Source organism: Myotis myotis, unplaced genomic scaffold (assembly GCF_014108235.1).
Source record: "Myotis myotis isolate mMyoMyo1 unplaced genomic scaffold, mMyoMyo1.p scaffold_m19_p_8, whole genome shotgun sequence".
Taxonomy (NCBI): Eukaryota; Metazoa; Chordata; class Mammalia; order Chiroptera; family Vespertilionidae; genus Myotis; species Myotis myotis.
The window spans coordinates 41,628,076-41,648,420 of NW_023416390.1; the positions used below are offsets into that span (position 1 = coordinate 41,628,076).

The following is a 20,345-nucleotide window of genomic DNA, read 5'->3' on the forward strand; positions in this document are numbered from 1 at the left end:
GCCCTTTTTAGAGAACATTTAGGCATATTAATTAATCACTTAAGAATTTAAATCAAAGTTACATAAAACCATATAGTGACATTCAGTGTTCAATATGATTCTTCAAAATATAAAGTTCACCAATAACTTCCTACTATGGTATATGAACAAATTTGCTGCAAAACAAAAAAAAAATGGCTTCCAAATATGATAGTGTAGTGGAGATATTAATTTAAATAAAGGTGATTATGATGTTTCAATGTTTCTTTATAAAATTTTAAGTTTACATGTTCACACACAAAGACACATTACTTGAACAACCTGTAGCATATTTTAATAGCAGGAATTTTATTCCATTTTACCTGTCCCAAGGAGCAGAAGTCTCAAAAGATTCTCCTACGACATAGTATTCCAAACCCAAGTCCTGTTAAGACACATACACAAAAATCAAGAAAGTACAACAGATGCAGAAGAACCAATAATACTGTTTTTATTTCATGTTCATTGTTAGTATTTCATGCAATTGTTGGTATTACATGTTTCCACCTTAATTTCCATGGCTCTTTACTATCCACCTCATAAGAGTGCTGGAAAGTGGTCCCAAGAGTGAGATATGACCTCCAGGAGGACAGGAACTTTGTCTGTCTTGTTCTCCTCTGTACCTTTGGCACCAGGCAGAGTGCCTGACACATGGTAGGAATTCAAACATTTCTGCAATGAATGGCATCTCTATCCAGGAACTACCGATATGGATGTAGAGAATACTAGAATAGATTTTTAGTGGCCTAATCAGCATATTAACCAATACCAAAAAAATGGCCATCAGGATAGAAGGAGCAGGAAAGTAGGAAAGTGGGGTGGGGGGAGGGGAGACTAGAGGAAGAAGAAGTTATCTCCCTTTCTTAAAAGCAGCTTTTCTTTAAAAACAAATTAGAAAATACAGTGCCTCTCTCTGCAGTGTCTAGATCAGCCGTGGGCAAACTACGGCTCGCGGGCCAGATCCCGCCTGTTTGAAATGAATAAAACTAAAAAAAAAAAAAGACCGTACCCTTTTATGTAATGATGTTTACTTTGAATTTATATCAGTTCACACAAACACTCCATCCATGCTTTTGTTCCGGCCCTCCGGTCCAGTTTAAGAACCCATTGTGGCCCTCGAGTCAAAAAGTTTGCCCACCCCTGGTCTAGACAGACAGAACATTTGGAAACACCACTGCTAGAAATATATTTTATACCATAAAAACTATAATGTTTATATAAGCAACTTATAATACTAATTCCTGTAATTTCCAAACTGAAAACAGCAATTCACAAGCTTATAAATATAAAGCTATGAAAGAAAAAAGATATGAAAGAAATATAAAGATATGAAAGGAAAATTTCTAAGGTAGAAAAATCAATACATGTTAAGTTTTCACTTCTAGAAAAATGAAACACTTAAACTCTACCACTGATTGCCAGGAAAAATCCTAAATTTACTGATCTAAAATATGTGTTTTTCTCTTATGCATTCACTTATTCAGTAAACATATATTTGGTGACAATAGTATTAAGCACTGGGAAAATAAAAAATAAGATAAAACAAATCTTCATCCTTACCCACCAAATCTCTAACTTGTTTTTTATTAACTTTTAACATTAATAATGAAGTAATCTTAATAATTAAGAAACTTACTTCAGATTGTGTCTATGCTGTACTTATTAGTTATATTTCATTTTCTAGAATTATGAATGTAGAATTATGAGAAAATGGTCAATAAGCTGAAAGAAAATGCCTAACAAAATTACCATACCCATAATGTTTATTATGAGAGATAAAGTAGTGATAATTTATGGAGATAAAAATTATTTATAAGATCTAAAATCATCTATTACCTTTCATGATCTGTAAATCTGTTAATCACAACTTCTAACAGCACTTTTCCTTTTCAGCATGGCAAGGGAGAGGGGGCTGCAGGAAGACCTATCAAATCATCGCAATCTAAAATTTAGATCTTACCTAGAATTATTACATTAAAATTCTTACTATGGGAGAACTTGGGGTAGATTGTAGCTAATCCTTTGTTTCTGTAAAATGATATGCTCAATTACAGTTGGTTAAAATTTAAGAAAATAATTTTATTCACTCAAAGTAAGAAAAAGTATTGTTTGCAACAGAAATTGACAAGGGAAATATGTGATAACTTACTCGAAGGTATGCGATGACATAGGTCAGCAAATAACCTCTCTGTCCATTATCTTCTCCAGCTGCCAATCCGCTGTAATTAAAAAACTGTTAATAAATTTCAAATGAACTATTAAAAATATATAAAACTAACCAAATTGATATGACAAGATAAATGTTTAAGGTAAATGCTTAACAGATGAACATATATTACTCTGCATCTCATTTTTACTTTACTCTCATTTATCATAAATATATCAAAGAGCCATCAAGAGCCTAAACTTGAATGACAGAAATCTGAAAGCACTTTTGATATTTCAGTTTGGTCATTAACTTCAAACTTTTATCAACCACACTAGCAAAACTGCCTCATGAATTCAACTATTTCTATCCATATTGTCAAAAGAAAATTAGACATGAGAATCAAACTTAAATAATCTTCATAATCAAAATAAGATACTTAAAATACTCTTATTTTATTATTATATTCTGACTCATATATTCATGTATTATTATAGTCTTATTTATATATAGAGATGTGCAATGACTGACTTTGTATTTGGACTGATCTTCCAAATACAAAAACGTTTATTGAATGCTTGAGCACATAGTAGTTAGAATATTAGACATGGTGTCTATTTATGGAACTTACGAGTTAAATGATAGAAAACATACAGAGAAATATTTAAAGTTTATCAAGCAACATACAGATAAGTATAAGTCCAACAGGTAAGTTCTTGTCACTATGAACACATGAACTGTCCATTTCAATAAAAAGTAGTTTTAGCCATAGGAATTGCATTTGGTGATCCAGTTAAAATTAATCCATAACAGTCTAAATGTTCTGTTTTGCAAAAATTATTCTTATTTTAAAAGACTATGGATGATTTCTACTCCTTCAGTAAAGACTTCTTTATTTTTGCTTCTTTCCATCACCAGACAGAAACTAAATTTTAACTATTCTTGGTCAACTAAATAAAACTTATCCCACACTCTCAAAGTACCCACTAAAGATTCCCCAATAAAACAAGATTTTTTAAAAAAATCTTTCCTTGTGACTTTTTGGGGTCATGATTAATAATTAACTGTTATGTCTCCCTTTTCAATACCATAACTGAACTTCCTTGTTCTTAGGCATGGGTCTTGGGACTCTGTGACTTAAGAATCATTTCTGAAAGAATCATTTCTCTTTATGGCTTCAATGAACACCTTATAGTTAAATCCTTTATCTCCTGAATTTTGTTTGGATTTGCTAAGTAAATAACACAATGTAGATGTACCCTTGTTCTATACAAATACTGTAAGGCATTTTTAGGCTAGGATACAGTGGCTAAATCAGATTTCCTGATTTAGGGGTATAGCTGGATATATTCGAATTAGTGTCATCTAGAGGAGTAGCAAAGATTGATAGGGCAGCTAGAACTACTTAAGAATGAAGTATGATAAAATGAAGGAGGCTGTCTGTATTACTAGAATGTTAATGAGTGAGGAAGGCAAACTTATACCAGACAGCTAAGAGGAAAAGTAAGAAAAGGAAGGAAATTCTGGGTTGGATGTGTATGGATGTGAGGTTGGGGTAGATAGTCAAACAAAGCTCCAAAACAAAAATGAAACTAGTCAGAAAATTGCTGTGTGACTGGAGAAAAATAGCTGAATCCATACCTCAAGTATATATGAAACAGAATCAGACACTGAGTCCAAGAAAGAAAAAACACTACTGACCTAGAAAACAGTTCATCCTGGTGGAAGGAAAGAAAAGGAAAAGAATGTGAAGACCAGAAAAGGATGCCGAAGACCTGCACTGGAAATCTTTGAGAAGGCACATGCTAAGTATGAATTTGGTGAGAAGTAACACTTAGTAGGACTGTCTCTCTTATATTAGGACAAGTAAAAGTCCTACTTTACGGTCCCAGGTCAAGCCATTTTTCTTTAGACCCTTTTCTAATATCTGGTGGGATGGAGTCAGGATCGCTCAGTTCTACTTTGGAAACTTGTGTGACAAACCACACAGGAACATGTATTTTTCTTATCTAAAGCAGAAAGAAATCAGATGTTCATTCTAAATTCAGTAATAGGTCCTAGCTGGTTTGGCTCAGTGGATAGAGTGCCCGCCTGTGGACTGAAGGGTCCAGGCTCGATTCCCAGTAGGGGGCGTGCAGGCGGCAGGCAATCAATGGTTTTCTTTCATCATTGATGTTTCTCTCTCTCTTTCTCTCCCTATCTCTGAAATCAATAAAAATATATTAAAAAATAAATAAGTTTAGTAACAGAGGGCTTAGAAATTAATCCCAAAAAACCTAAGATTCTAACTGCTTTATGTTAAAGTAGCAACATTCAATCCCTACTTCCTGCTCTCTACCACAAATTTCAAACAACAATTAACAAGGTTCTTAAACAAATTTAAAGCTACTTTATGAAGAAGGACTGGGAAGACTAATGAAAGAGGAATGAGAGACAATCTTTTTACATAAAAGACCTATCTGGTGAACCTAATCACTCTCATGTTGAATTACATTAAACAACTTAAGCGCACATTTTAAAAATAACAATAACGTATTACCTGAAGCTCTATGGTAAAATGTCAATATATTTGTCATGCCTGCTGACAGGTAATGTTTATTCTGCTTAGCTCTTAGAAGTTAAAGTACAGTATTAGCCAACACATATAAACAACCAAAGTATTTATCCAACATTTGCCTATTATGTTCTGTTGGACTCTATATGTTCAAAGGTATTTAACAGAGTTTGGGTAGGTGTGGAAGGCAAGGAGGAAAAATGTTCTACACTGTTGGAAATACTGCATTAAAAACAATCAATTTAAAGCTAATGAGGTGGTAGGAACAGAAAATTAAAAATAACAACCAGAAAATAAAGAATAAATTAATAATGCCCTAATTCAAAATAAAATACATTAGCTAATCTAACAATGAAAACTTTGGCAGAATGAAATTTATCGGAGCTTTCCTCCATGTAGTTATGCAGGAGGAAAAATGACTGAGGAACAAGGATTGGGAGAGTGGCGTCTTAAATAAGAAAAATATCCCTGAATCTTTCAGGGATTAGAGCAAAGAACTAGTACTAGAGAGAACTGGGCAAAACAGGACTTCTAGGAAACCACACAGAGATATTCCCAAGTATCAAAAACATACAAAGAGCCCTATGTCATGTGCCTAATGACAGCCTGGGATGTTCAACACAGAAGGGACGTGGTACACTGAGAAACTAATTACAACGTAACTAAGAAATAACAAATAGTAATAGCAAAAAATGAGACCTTAATGAAGGTCTGTTTTTAATGCTTTATCTGTGATTTAAATAGATATCTAATTTTCCATAACCTATTTTTAATGGGTGAATTTGATACATGTTTTGTGTAATATAAGCAAACTGCTAGAATTCCATCAATAATTCTGGGGCCTTAGGATCAGTATTTAAAGAAACCTGGATTCATGTTAAGGATGATTCATTCCTACTTTTGAGTTGTAAATGGCTGGTGTTAAAAGAGAAAAACAAAACTGGCATTACATGAAAAGATAGTTCATGACAGTTGGCTCAAATGAAATAAAACTGACAAAATGGTTCTGATAAATACCTAAAGATTGAAATACACCAGCAATAAAAATAAATATTCACAAAGAATTCAGAATAAGTATAATGTGCATGATATATTTTCAGCTCTGGAATTAAAAAAAAAGACAGGTATCCAGTAAACTGTTAGTTTATGTACTTAAAGAGGAAAGGAAAATAAATGTAGTCCTGATGAATGGCATTTTCACTATAGTTCCCATAAATCAATCTTATAATTCATCAAGCAGACAGACAGAAACCACCCAATCATTATTCAGTTGGTTATAGATATGAAATGTTTTCTGTTTCTTTATACCAGCACAAAATAATAAGTGACAGGGGGTGGAGTATAGGTAATTTATCAAATACTTTTGATTAAACACAATTTCCTTTTTAAAAACATACTAACAACATTTTTATACATATATTATTACCATTAAATAGTAACATGACTGAATTTTTTCCTATTTCACTCTAGCACAACAAATAGCAAATGCTATAAAGTTAGCATTAATGGAAAAATATAATATTTAATATAGTCGTATATATGATTTCACAAGAGCAACATATTAATCTAGCTTTCTACAAAATTTTAAAGTAAACTAACACAACATTTTAAGTTGATTATCATATATTACAAATTTAATACTAGAAAGGGAAGATTAACAACTGCTTGGAGATATCAGAATTTTAGGTCAACTTCCTCTTGACATTATGAACTGAAAGCCATACCCAAATTTTGCAGCAATGTCATATACTTGTTTTTCATGTTGAAGAACCTTCTCACGGTCCCCCTCAAATAGTAACGTAGCAACACTTAGTTGATTTGGATCAAATCCTTTAAACTAAAAAAATAAAAATAAAATAATTACTATAGATGAATCTTATCCTACAAAATAGTAAATCAAAATACATTTTGCTCCTTTTTTCTTTCTGATCTGGACTCTAAGACACCAACTCTTTGAAAACTGAACTTTGTTTGTCATAGGGATGTAAAGTACAGCATAAGGAATATAGTCAATAATCTATATATACTAGAGGCCCGGTGCACAAAAATTTGTGCACTCAGGGGTTCCCTCAGCCCGGCCTGTGCCCTCTTGCAGTGTGGGACCCCTCGGAGGATGTCCACACCAGTGGGGACCCTCGCCCCATTGAGGTTTGGCCAGCCTGGGTGAGGGGCTGATGGCTGTTTTCAGGCTGGCCACACGCCCTTTAGGGTGGGGTGGGTCCCCACTGGGGTGCCTGGCCAGTCTGGGTGAGGGGCTGAGGGCCGTTTTCAGGCTGGCCAAGCACCCTGGAGACGTACTCCCAGCCTCTCCTTTTTTTCTTTTTTATTCTGGGATTTATTTACCTTCTATAATTGAAACTTTATTGCCTTTAGCGGAGGCCTGCGGAAAGCTTGGCTTCCTCCATCGCCAGGGGCAACCCACTCCTGCTCGCTCCAGCTCCGTGGCCACAGCTGGCTGAAAGCAGGTATCTGGGGTTTGTTTACCTTCTATAATTGAAACTTTGTTGCTTTCAGTGGAGCTCAAAGCCGGCTCCTGCTCGCTCCAGCTCCGTGGCCAGGGCTGGCTGAAAGCAGATATCTGGGGTTTATTTACCTTCTATAATTGAAACTTTGTTGCTTTCAGTGGAGCTCAGAGCTGGGCTGCGGCAGGTGGGGAACCTTGGCTTCCTCCCTCACTGAAGCAAGCAAGCCTCCTGCTCGCTCCAGCTCCGTGGCTACCGGCCGCCATCTTGGTTAGGTTAATTTGCATATAGTTGCTCTGATTGGCTGGTGGGCATGGCTTAAGGCATAGTGAAAGTATGGTCAATTTGCATGTTTGTCTTTTATTAGTATAGGATAAAAACCTAATATGCAAATTGTGCTCTCAGGAGTTCGACCGGGAGTTCGATCGTTTGCTATGATGTATGCTGATGACCAGGGGGTGGTGTGGAATGAAGGCAGGCCCTGGCCAGCAGCCGGCAGCCAGCAGCTGGGGAAGGGAGGCCCTGGCTGGCAGCCTGAAGGCCCTGATCAGCCCTGATCGCTGGCCAGGCCTAGGGACCCTACCCGTGCACAAATTTCATGCACCAGGCCACTAGTATACTAATAATTATGTAAGGTGTCAGATAGGTGTGAGATTTATCGGGATGATCACATAGATATGTAATGTTTAATCGCTGGGATGTACACCTGAAACTAATATAATAATATGTCAACTGTAATTGAAAAATAAACAATTATTTAATTTTTTTTTAATTGAGCTTTGGAACTTTACATGGCAATCAAAAAGAGCTAATGCACATATTCAGATCATCACAATAGAATAAAAATATGAAAAAACACTTCACTTCAAAGTATGCCTCAGTGTCAACTGTAATGACTTACTGATATGTAAACACAACAAATAACTTATAAGAATTATAATTATAATAAAGAAACCAATAAAACTACCAAAATGATAGAAATTAATAAACGATATAGGGGGAAAGTAAAAACCAACAGCACTCTTACATACTACAATAACTTATTAAATAATATTTTCAAAGGAGCTCTTATCCATAAAATTAAAATATAAAACAGCTAAGAATAACCTAAAAGAAAATATATATCTTCATTAGAAAAACATGTCTAAAAAATATGTCATATGTTCCTGAGTGCATAAATATTATAAAACCTGTCAATTCCTGCCCAGATTAATAAACAAGTTTATCTTAATCCTAATGAAAATCTATATGGACTTTCTAAAATAGTGAAGACTTTTAAAATTTTTTCTACGATAATAAACTGGTAGGTAACAGTGATAAGAAAAATTCCAAAAACAAGACCTACAGCAATTAAATTCATTTACTTTTTTAGAAACAAAAGGTAATTAAAAAGAATTTGATACATTTAAATGGAGTTTATTTCTTGGAAAAGTATATAAGATGTCTTGGACATGGTAAATCAATATAAGAAGCAGGGATTAGTTAATGGTGTTTTCACAACTGGTTACCAATTGGGAGAAGGATCAGTAAAGATTAATTTAGGTCTATCTCTCATTATAAAAATGAAAAAATTCAAATAGTAATAAAGATTTTTTAAAAATTTAATTCCCATTTAACAAAATTGCAAGAAAGAAGAAAATGGTCCTAATCATAGTTCTGAAGGAAGGCTTTTCTAAGCTTAGGAGCAATTAGATAATCACAGAAAAATATAGAAAAACTAGAAGCCCAGCGCACGATTAAATCGTGCGTGTGTAGAGTCCCCTAGGCCTAGCCTGCCATCAGGGCCATGTCTGCCACCCTGTGACACCCTGCCGATGCTGCCGGTGCGGGGGGGGCGGGCGCAAGAGGTGCTCCAGCACCTCCTGGTGACCGGTTGTTTGGTTGTTCCACCGTTACAGCGTCATGACCACAGACCTTTTATGATATAGATTTGAAACTTTTGTGTACCAAAAAGAAAATCCTTATTTGAAAAGGATTCACTGACCGGGAAAATTATTTACAATATTTATGACAAAGGCATCTCATAATTCCATTACTCAAAGGACACACACCAAAGCACCAAGAGAAAAAAAAAAATGAAGTTGCCACCCCTGGAGAAATAACCATATACAACTTATGCACACAAAGATCATATCTAGAAAATACAGGAAAATAATCAGTCTCATTGGAGTTTCAAGAAACAGGATATTTAGAATATAAAACAAAAATCCCACTAGCAACAGCAAGGGTGCAACAGGAAAATGGCACATATTTATTGCCAGAGGTAGTGTAAGCTGGTATAAACGTTTAAGAAAGGAATTAAGCAATCAACAGGTCAAAAAAAAGCTACACTCTTATTTCACTTCTATATATCTACAATAAAGAAAAAAATTCAAACTATAAAAAGTGTTATATGCATGAAACTGTTTAATTCAGTGTTATTTTTAGGAATTTCAAATCTGAGAAAAAAGTTTAATTTCTGAAATTGAATGCATCATGGATTTACTTTGATATATATTTCAACATGAAAAATCATTATGAAATGTACACAACAACATGGAAAAACATACTTAGAATAAGTACCTGTAAGGGGGAGAAGACAGGAAACAAAATCAATTAATATCCTAAGCATTAAAGTTTTAGCACTTCATAAAAATTCTTACCTTTGTAATATAAAACTTTTTTAATCCATCCAAAAATGATGTAAAAATAGAGGAAACCTGAGGTTTAAGAGCATGGCCTAAGAAGAAAAAAAGTACTTTATATTAATAACAAATTCTATGTTTTTCAGAAGATCAAGAGGCTACTTTAACTTAGTATACTAAAAGAAAGGTGAATGTTTTCATAACCTTAATTTTTAAAACCTGCTGGTTATATAAAACCTATTGGTATAAAGATCTACATCTTTTATCTTCATCTCCTTTCAAAAGTCACAATTTCCTGTTTACAAAACCCCTGTTTGATTGCTCTTCTTATTTAACTCAAATTACTCTATACAATTAATACACATAGTTTAGGTTATCTTTTAATGGTGCACTTTATTCATAGTAAAATCACTTCATTAATTTTTATTTCATTAAGAGCACTGAATGGTGACTCGTTTTACTTTTATTTTTTTAATTATGCAAAAACCATTCAGAACTATAATCAAATATTAAGTCAATATCACAGTTAAGGTTGTTTCTTAATTAATTCTTAATTCATCCAGAATTCTCGGCATAAAAACTAGTAACTGCTTCCTTAATCACACTCAGAGAGTTAAAATTGCCAAAATAACATAAATGGTGTCTCAGAGTCTGTTAAATTCATCTTTGCCCACAGATTGAGCTTAATTGAGTGATAGTCTTTTACTGATCTCATTGTTTTCAGAGTAGCAACATCTTCACTCTCATGACTGTTACATTTAAGAGTCCTGCATCTGGCCTTAGTGTTAGGAAACCAATTCAGAAAAATGAGGTGTACCATTTACATAGAATTTTTATAAAGAACTTTAAAGCCTCTAGTAAATTTAAATTATCTCCAAATAAAAATTTTATTTTTAGAAAAGGCTTTAAGGTTTTGGGATTTTGTTTGTGTTTAAAGTATGGCCTCTTCCTTAAAATAGGTATACACAGCCAACTAGTTTTTTGGAAAACAAACAAAAAAATTTTCTGGAAAAAAAAAACTATTACTTACAGTCTATTGGACAGAGATCAACCTAGCAATCCTTCTGAGCTCTTGGATCACAAGTCAGAGGTCTGTTTGGGGTTTTATTTTCCTTTTATTGTAACCTGCCAGAGATGCTTCTCTAGCATAACCAGTGCTTTAGGTAACATTTCTAGCATTTATAAAGTTAGAAATAACATAGCAAAGAATTCACTTTCTGTCACAAATGGAATTCATCCTACTTTAAGAACATTGGAAACATTGTTGTGTTCTTGCAAGAAACTGAAATTATATGTTCTTCAAACAAGACTCTTAATCCACATTATCTTTACAGAAAGTATGAGGACCCTAAATATTACTACTCTGATGTGAAATAATGCTTAAGGAAATGTGTTAATCTTAACACAGTACAATGTCCATTATCACTGGTGGGAGGCAGTCACATATATTCCTGATACTGAGTTGATGTGATAGCTTTAAAACATATTATTATAACAGTGATACTAACTTCTAAGTGGGTCAAGCATTAGTACTAATTGAGCATATTATCTTTTACTTATACTTAGATTAACGTTGACTATTAAATTGATTACATTCTAAATACATTCCAGCTATTTATTTTACCTCTTATAGGAAACAAAGTAACTAGTTTCCAAATTTACTAACTGGACAGTTTAATTAGTAAATATGTTCTTACACTGTCAATTAAATAATTTAAAAGAATTTAATAAATATCTATATTTCAAATAAGTAATTTGAGACAGTGGAACAGATACAACTGGGCTCAAATTCAGCTCTACCACATATGACTTGGGACTTGGACTGAAATTTTAAGCTTTTGAGTAGTTTGTAAACTAGGAAGACCATTTTGAGGAACAGTTGTGAGGAAATACTGGATAAATTGTGCTACTAATACTGGGCTTAATATTAGCACTATGCTATGTGCTATCCAAGATTTATTTACCCTCTTTTTGCTAATTTGATAATTAAGTCAGTCAACATGTAAGTGCCTGTTATGTGATAGGTTCAAGAAATATAAAAATGAATGAGAATATCCCCTAAATTTGACAAACTTTAGTTTACAGGAGAAATCTGTAGGTCATTTCAATATACTCAACAATATATATCACAGTTGCCTCAACATGAGCCCCAAGGAGATGGGGATCAGACCTGAAAACCAGGTACATGCCCTTGACCAGGAATTGAACCCGTGACCCTTTGGTGTGAAGGCCAACACTCTAACCACTGAGCAACACTGGCCAGGACAATTAAGTTTTTATATAATAACCATTCTTACCTAAATTAAAATCTAAGCTACTTTTAGACAGAACTTTTAGAAAGGCCTATCTTAGTCTTTATATTTATCATTGAGCAATCATTCCCATAATTTCATGGACTATTTTGAGGGTACTTAAAGTCTATAAACTTAAATCCCAACTAAACTGGTATTTATGAAAATTATATAGAAGCAATAAACTATAATTGAAAAGATGAGAAATTGTGTCAGAAAGTTTAATACTTTAAGCAAAATAGGGAGAAAAAGAAACAGTCAACTGCTACTGAATTCTCCACCTAAGTATTCCAAGGGCAACTTAAATATAACCCATTGCAATGCCTTTTCCCCCAAAATCATCATCTCTTCTAGACTTATTCTACCAATCCAATCAGTCAAATGAGAAATCCAGGAGTTGCCCTCAATTCTTACCTTTCTTTAACCTTCTATATCCAGTTGGCAAGCTGGTCTTTGAAAAATCTATCGCTTACTTTCTATCTCCATTGCTGCTACCTTGACCAAGACCTCCAACATTTGCCTTTTGAGCCATTTCAACTCTTCCTCCATGCTTGCACCATTCTAATCTATCCTGCAGAATGCTAGCAGAACGAGCTTTCTATAATGTAAAGTTGATTTATTTTATTTCCTCTACAAAGAAATCCCTTTGCTGACAAGATAAAATTTAAACCTATCCTGCAAAGCCCTAGTCCACCCATGCAGTTTTCTCTTGTAACAACTCTCACCCTAACCTCTATTTGAGTCACACAGGACTAAAATATGCCATTAAGGTTTACAATTTTATATTTTTGCTGATAACTAAATAGATTTGGTAGGAGAGAGGGGAAGAGACCATCTCAGGCAAATTTCTATTCATCTCCTAAGATTTACTTCAAAAATCACCCTCCTTTAACAAGCCTTTCCTATCTCTTTACACCGACTTCAAGCAAAATCAAGCAGGCCATCAACCAACCCTCACTTGCACACCAGGGTAGCCAGTACAGTTTTCTTTCATAGTACCTCCATCATTCCTACATCCATTCATTTATATACTTGTCTGTCCTCATTAGACAGAGAGCTTCCTGAATGGTAGGAGCTATGATGTTCATCATTCTAGTTCTGCACTCAGTAATCTTCCTGGCACATACTGGTATTTCATAAATTTTTGTTACTTAGTGAGCAGATTTTAAAATCACCATTTCTTTCTTACCAAACTGAAACTGCAGGTTGTCCATGAGGCGAATAGATGCAGGAGCACATCTCTGTTTTAAAAAGGAAAAAATGTGATACAAATTTAATAAGGAAAGAAAATAGGTAATAAAGGAATGTCATCTTTCTTCATAGATAAGTCTAGGAATTGTTACTCTTTTTATCCCTTCTCATAATCCATAGAAAAACTATCAGATAGTATCTAGAAGTCTAACATCTTTCAAGATTATTTGTATGAAAAAAGCTATAAACTTTGAGGCATAAGATTATGTATCTAAACCATCTAAAACTGCACCAGTGTCATGTCTACTTTGGCACACAATAAAAGCTGCAAGGGAAGAAAAACAAGAAAAGCAGATATTCATATTCATTTTGTAATGCTAAAACATTACAACACAAACACTAGCAAGGTTTAAATTAGCTACAACTTTCCCACAGAAAAGTGAGCTGCACCCTAAATGGGATTTTATTTTCTAGGCAAATTGTTAACATGGATAAACTGCTACCAAGAGTTTGCTTTTCAGATAAAAGAATTTTGATAAATGTCATGAACTTTTAAAACATTTATCTTCTGAGTATTATCATCTATATAATGAAGAGCCAGGGTCGTAAGGACCGAAGGCTGACTGGGGCCGCTGCGGGCATCCGACCCAGCACTGACTGCCTAGGGGGCTGCGGATCAGGCCCAGAAAGAGACCTGCAGAGAGAGAGGCAGGGTCTGATCCATAGCCTCTGTGGCAGCCATTGATCAGAACTTGCCTCTCTTTCTCTCCTAACCTGGCCAACAGCCACGCCTCCATTTCTCTCCAGGCCTCCACTGGGGCTGCTGATCAGCCCCGCCTTTCTGATCAGGCCCCGTTGATAGGCCCAGAGACACTGACTGGCATAGAAACTGACCCATCAGAACCAAACTGGCCGGGAGAGGAGGGCAGTTGGGGGCGAGTTCAAGGCCTGCAGGGGAGGGCAGTTGGGAGCGAGATCAGGCCAGCAGGGGAGGGGAGTTGGGGGCGATCAGGCAGGCAGAGGCAGTTAGAGGCAATCAGGCCAGCAGGGGAGAGCAGTTAGGGGCGAGATCAGACCAGCAGGGGAGGGCCATTGGGGGTGAGATCAGGCCGGCAGGGGAGGGCAGTTAGGGGTGATCAGGCAGGCAGGCAGGCAGGCAGAGGCAATTATGGGCAATCAGGTAGGCAGGCAGAGAGGTTAGGGGCGATCAGGCAGGCATACAGGTGAGTGGTTAGGAGCCAGCAGTCCCAGATTGTGAGAGGGGTGTTTGACCCCACAGGGATCAGGCCTAAACTGGTGGTAGGACATACCCCGAGGGGTCCCCGACTAGAGTGGGTGCAGGCTGGGCGCACGAATTTCATGCACCAGGCCTCTAGTTTATCAATAAAATTTGTACCAACACAATATTGAGATTTATGGGAATCACTCAAACTTAATATACACCTTAACTGTGTGTTATGACATTTTTGCTATTGTTTTTAATTGGACACTTAATTTTTTAAATAATTCATAGGACACATTTTATTCTACCCTGAAAAATGACTAGATTCTTATTTTCAAATCTATACAACTTATTTACTCAGCTTTGATACTAAAGGTGAGATAATTCAATTTATATTAAAAAGTCACTGCCAAATCTAAAGAAACAATGTTAGATAATTTTATAATCACAGCATAAAATAACCTTGAATTTTATAGAATCCTATGGTTTCCAAGTTGCTTTCATATACCTTTACTTAATATAAGAAAACAACCCTGTCAAGGTAGCAGTTCCCCTTTTTACAGGTGTGAACACAAGAACCAGAGAGATCAAAAGACCTCTCAGAAGTTAGGTGCTAATTAAATAGTAAAGACAGAACCAGCATCAAGCTATCTTGACTGCTAGATGAGCAATATTTCAAATACAGCACAGAGCCTCCAAAAAAAATCACTTAAAACACATGCACACACACAGTTTTAAAGTTGTATTTGAAACAAAAAATTACATGAAAATGATCTTATTTTGTATTTCCTTATCTTATTAAAAGTATATAGTTATGCCTTGGCCGGTTTGGCTCAGTGATTAAAGTCGGTCCACAGACTGACGGGTCTTGGGTTTGACTCCAGTAAAGGGCATGTACCTCGGTTGCAGGCTCGTTCCCAGGCCCCAGTTGGGGCATGTATGGGAGGCAACCAATCGATGTGTCTCTCACATTGATATTTCTCTCTTTCTCTCCCCTTCCTTTCCACTCTCTCTAAAAATCAATGGGGAGAAAATATCCTGAAGTGAGGGTTAACAACAAAAAAGTATCTATACATATAAAGAGGTAATATGCTAATTGCCATTATGGTGTCCCAGTAACAACCAATTTGTATATTGATGCGCACACAGCAGGAGGTGGGCGGCAGGTGCCAAGTTCCTGGGGTTCTGAGGAGAGTGCCTGACAGGAGCCCAGACTGCGAAGAAGGAAGAGGAAACAGCCATGGGGAGCTCTTCCAATCCCCCTGCACGGACACCCTACCCCAGCCCCTGCACCCCCAGAGAGACGGACGGACACTCTACCCCAGCCCCCGCACACCTGGGGGGACGGAGAGGCTGACCGGACAGGGAGAAGACCCAGCCTCGGGGGTAGCTGCAGCCTGCACCTCCGACTCTGATCTCTTCCCCCGCCAGGGGCACCCACAACAGTACGCCGGCGACCACCCGTCAGCACTCATGAGGCACCCAGGGCCCACGGCCCGCCGCTGCCGGGCCCCCTTCACTGGGGCCGGGCACGCCTCTCCTGCCTGCAACTCCAGACCCAGGTGGAGGCAGACCTGAGCAGCCCCCCAGGGTCAGACCCTTCCCCCCCCCCCCCCCCCCACAGCAGCAGTGCTGTCTCCGCAGCTGAAGTGCGCTGAACCTTGGTGGGGGCACGGCTAAACCTGCCCTCCTAGCCTGCCTGGCTCCACCCTGGCCCGGCCCCCACCCCGCTCCAGGAAATTGGAGCCCGACCCTGAGCAGGTACAGCTGGGGAACAGCCACATACAATTTAAAGAATGGCGCCAAGTGGGAAGGTTTGACAGTTACTCCCCCTTTGGCCTCACTGCCCCCCTAGTGCCCCCTAGTGCCCTAACTCCCTGACCCCCACCAGCGCCTCCAGGGACGACCACTGCTACAGGGCTGCTGGCCAGAGCCCGCCCCTCCAAGGCCTGCGGAACCCTCTGCAAAGCTTCCATAACTACAGTCCCAGGAAACAATCATGCCCTCCTCCCCTAATCAGCACCTGCTATCTGCGAGAGTACCCATGGGCAGTTGGGGGCGAGCAGGCTGGCAGGGGGGGCAGTTGAGGGTGAGCAGGCTGGTGGGGGGGCAGTTGGGGACGAGCAGGCTGGCGGGGAGGGGGCAGTTGGGGGCAAGCAAACCGGCAGAGGGGGCAGTTGGGGGTGATCAGGCCAGAAGGGGGGGAAAGTTGCAGGCGATCAGGCCAGCAGGCAGACTTGTTAGAGGCGATCAGGCAGGCAGGCAGGTGAGTGGTTAGGAGCCAGCAGTCCTAGATTGTGAGAGGGATGTCTGACTGCTGGTTTAGGCCCGATCCCACAGGGATCGAGCAGTCGGACATCCTCTGAGGGGTCTCAGATTGGTGAGGGTGAGGTCAGGCTGAGGGATACCCATGCCCCATGCACGAATTCCATGCACCGGGCCACTAGTATGGTCATAAAAAATCTATCTCAGTAATGTCAAACATTGGTATAAAGATATCTTGGTAGTTAGGTTAATGCTTCTAAAAATATTACCAGTTTCCAAAATACCAAAGGAAAATCAATTTTCCTAAAATGTTTTATTAAAATAGGCATATCAACTTCTAACAAAACACAGAAGTCTGATTAAACCAAGTTTCTTTTCTTCATAAAATAAAATATCATACAACATACATATTTATATGTTTTGGCTTAAGTACACCAGTAAAATATGAGAAAGCATTCAGAGCCATTCTGTCATTATTTTTTTAAAACCCTTTAAATTCCTAGCAACAACCTGTAAATTCCATCTCCTACTGCCCAGATTCTACTTCACCTGTATCTAAATAGCAGGTGTTATTAATGAAAACAATCAACATTGGCAAACAAACATCAGAAAATGGGGGAAAAGTATATAACATTTAGTATAGTAAATGTTTAGTGGAATTCAATCTCTGAAACAACTAAAACAGAATATGCAGGCCTTGACAAAAATCTTAGTTTGACAACACTATTCCCAAAATACATTGTGAGGACAAATGGAATAAACTGATTATAGAATGAATATTAGATGGCATTAAGAAACTACTGCTGATTTTCTTAGACATGATAACAGCATGTGGTTATAAAGAACATCTTTCTTTTTCTTTTTTTTTTAGGAGAAATATTTAGTGGTCAAGTGTCATATAAAGCATGCAACTTAAATTTCAAATGGTGCAGAAAACATATACAAACATAAAAAATAGAGCAAAAAGTTACAAATGAAAACGTTGGAAAAATAAGTGAGAGAGGCTTTAGGTTACTTGCTACATATAGCAACCGATATTCAATTATATTTAAGTTGACTGCTGAGTAACATAAGCTAGTCAGTCATTCACTGTTTCTATTTACACTAAGGCAGAGTGGATAGGTATAGACTTATATTATAAAAAATATTAAGAAGCTAAAAAACTTTTTTTGTATCTAGATAATATTAGTTTTCAACACTGATTTTCAAAAATTATCAAAATCAAACCAATAACTTTAATAAGTCTCATGTTTTAATAGTGCTGCACATTTTGAAAAGTCAGTATATGGAGTTTTCCAGTTACTGTTACAAGAAAATTCTCAAGTAAAGCACTCAATTAAAAAAATAGCATCTAATGGTCTTTATAATCCTCTGTAAATTGAAAATTTGTACATCATTATACATTTTTCTAAAAATAAAAAGCAGAAAAAGTTTAAGAGTTTAAATTAAAAGCTGTCACTACAGAGTAATTAAGTAGAAGTTCCTATAAAAGACCAAAATAATGTTACAATAATGTTAAAAAGAACAACATTCTGGGTTACTATATCTATAATTATGATTAGGTTATGTTTCAATTGCTATGAAAACTAATTTGGTAGGTTAAAAAAAACCTCAGAAGATTTCCTTTAAAAGTTAGAGACATCACACGTTCTGAGAATCTGGGCTCTAAATTCACTCTCATGCTATGAGTGTTCCATAGAAAAGAAAAGGGGGAAAGGGTCCTTGAGTTAAAGTGACCCCTGGTGGTAGGTGACTAGAACTAACATGAGAGGGAATATTTTTACCACGTTCAATGGTGAGTTAATGATACATTCAGGGGATTTAAGAAACACTCGAACAAAAATTGCTTATTTGAACTAAAGTTAATGAAGTAATTAATTCTTTCCCACTATGATAAATGTGCCCATGCCAGAATCTCTAATATCACCTGACTTGGACCAAAGTGTATTTATACTTAGTAAAGTAAATAATCTGAAAAGATATGAGGAAATGATTGTTATGGACTAATAAAGAAATATTAATATCTTTGTTTTATCTGAACAAAGAAGAAATAACCACATTAGCCTTAAAGCAGGTGTATAAAACTAAGTCAAATTGCTGGAAATTTCTTCCTTTTAATGATGCTATAAACAGGAATTCACTTAAATATGTAACCTGAAAAAAAAAAACACAAAAAAAAACCACTCCAACTAGTCTTATTTACTTAGAATTCTCTGAACTAACTTAAAAAGCAACAGATTTCTCAATCTAATAATTTTCTCTAAATAGTTCCTGTAAAAAATGCATCAAAAGATTTTTGAAAATTTTATGGAGCCAATTCATAAACTCTTGCCATAGGAAAAACACACAGAACTTACAATCCAGATGAGACGCATTTAAGGTGTCTTGTAACACATTTTAAATGTCTGCAGGATTTCTACTGTTCTGACTTCATAAGAATACGCCATAAAATAGAAGCACTAGATGGTATTTCTGCATCTCTGGTATCATGGTTGAGGAATAAATCATCTTTGAGTTGAAAAAGATTTGTTTCTTCAAGGAGTAAAACAAACTTTCTGTGCAGATTCTAGAGCAGCCCAAATTTCTGAGCCATATGACTATTCTGGAGAGTCTACTAATCTCATACAGTATCAGAAGTCAATGCTTCAAAACCAAACCCCTTGTACATAGCTATACACAAATTTAAACACTGAAAAATATATAATAGGCAACATCCTTAGTGATTATTAGACAAAAACCATGTCTATTTAACTTACATAATATCCATTATACTGTGTTGGATATAAAGTTAAGACCTACTATCACACATAAAAGACATGATAATATAAAATTAGAGTTAAGAAAAAATATGTGAAAGAATTTTATTAATGCAAATTTCTAGATATAAAAGCTTAAAGTGAGGCCAAATTAATTCTTCCCCTCACTAATCAGAACTAGTAACACAGATGAATCATATCATATTTAAGGCTACTTGTATAACTGGTCCTATTTGAAATGACATATTGGCTTACAACTGGGAGTCTACATTGTAAACAACAAGAACTTTTTAAAATAAGAATTATCTCTTGATTTGAAAGAATGAAATAATACACTATAGAGTAGATACTTCCCTCCTCTTATATTGAGAGAAGGGCCAGAAGTTAATGCCTAACAGTCTCCCAAGTCATAATTTTACATTTTCAGTTTAGTAAAGGTATAATGACTTGTTCTGCGTAGCTTCTGGTCAAGAGCATGTCTTATAACTGTCCTAAAGTTTAACATATTTTTCTGGGTAACAGAGTAAATCCAATTAACCAACATATGGCTAGGTTATTCTCTCTGCTTTAGAGGAAGAAAAATGTTTTCAAAAAATGATTTAAAATAACAATTCCATTTTCTACATGTAACAAATTACTTCTCAGAATTACCACTGAATGTAAAGGAATTTTAATTATTTTATACTACAAATGCTAAGCGTTTCCATGTATTTGAACCCCTCCAGGATAAATCATGTTGGAAACAGAACAATTCAGAATTGAGGTATATTAACATTCTGAGGTGTCAGACATAAACTATGTATTTTTTCCCATATT

The 20,345-nt window shown here is 36.4% G+C and overlaps 1 protein-coding gene across 4 annotated transcripts in view; it reads right to left on the minus strand.

Moving 5' to 3' along the window:
• Positions 1–20,345, minus strand: part of AGPS (alkylglycerone phosphate synthase) — a 134,753-nt gene that overhangs the window by 31,544 nt on the left and 82,864 nt on the right. For all 4 annotated transcript variants that reach the window (XM_036319243.1, XM_036319246.1, XM_036319244.1 and 1 more), the window contains exons 12-16: positions 13,285–13,336; positions 9,823–9,899; positions 6,443–6,555; positions 2,168–2,237; positions 342–403 (exon numbers count right to left, since the gene is read on the minus strand). In XM_036319243.1, the coding sequence (XP_036175136.1) occupies positions 342–403; positions 2,168–2,237; positions 6,443–6,555; positions 9,823–9,899; positions 13,285–13,336 (374 nt within the window). The remainder of the gene's footprint in view (positions 1–341; positions 404–2,167; positions 2,238–6,442; positions 6,556–9,822; positions 9,900–13,284; positions 13,337–20,345) is intronic.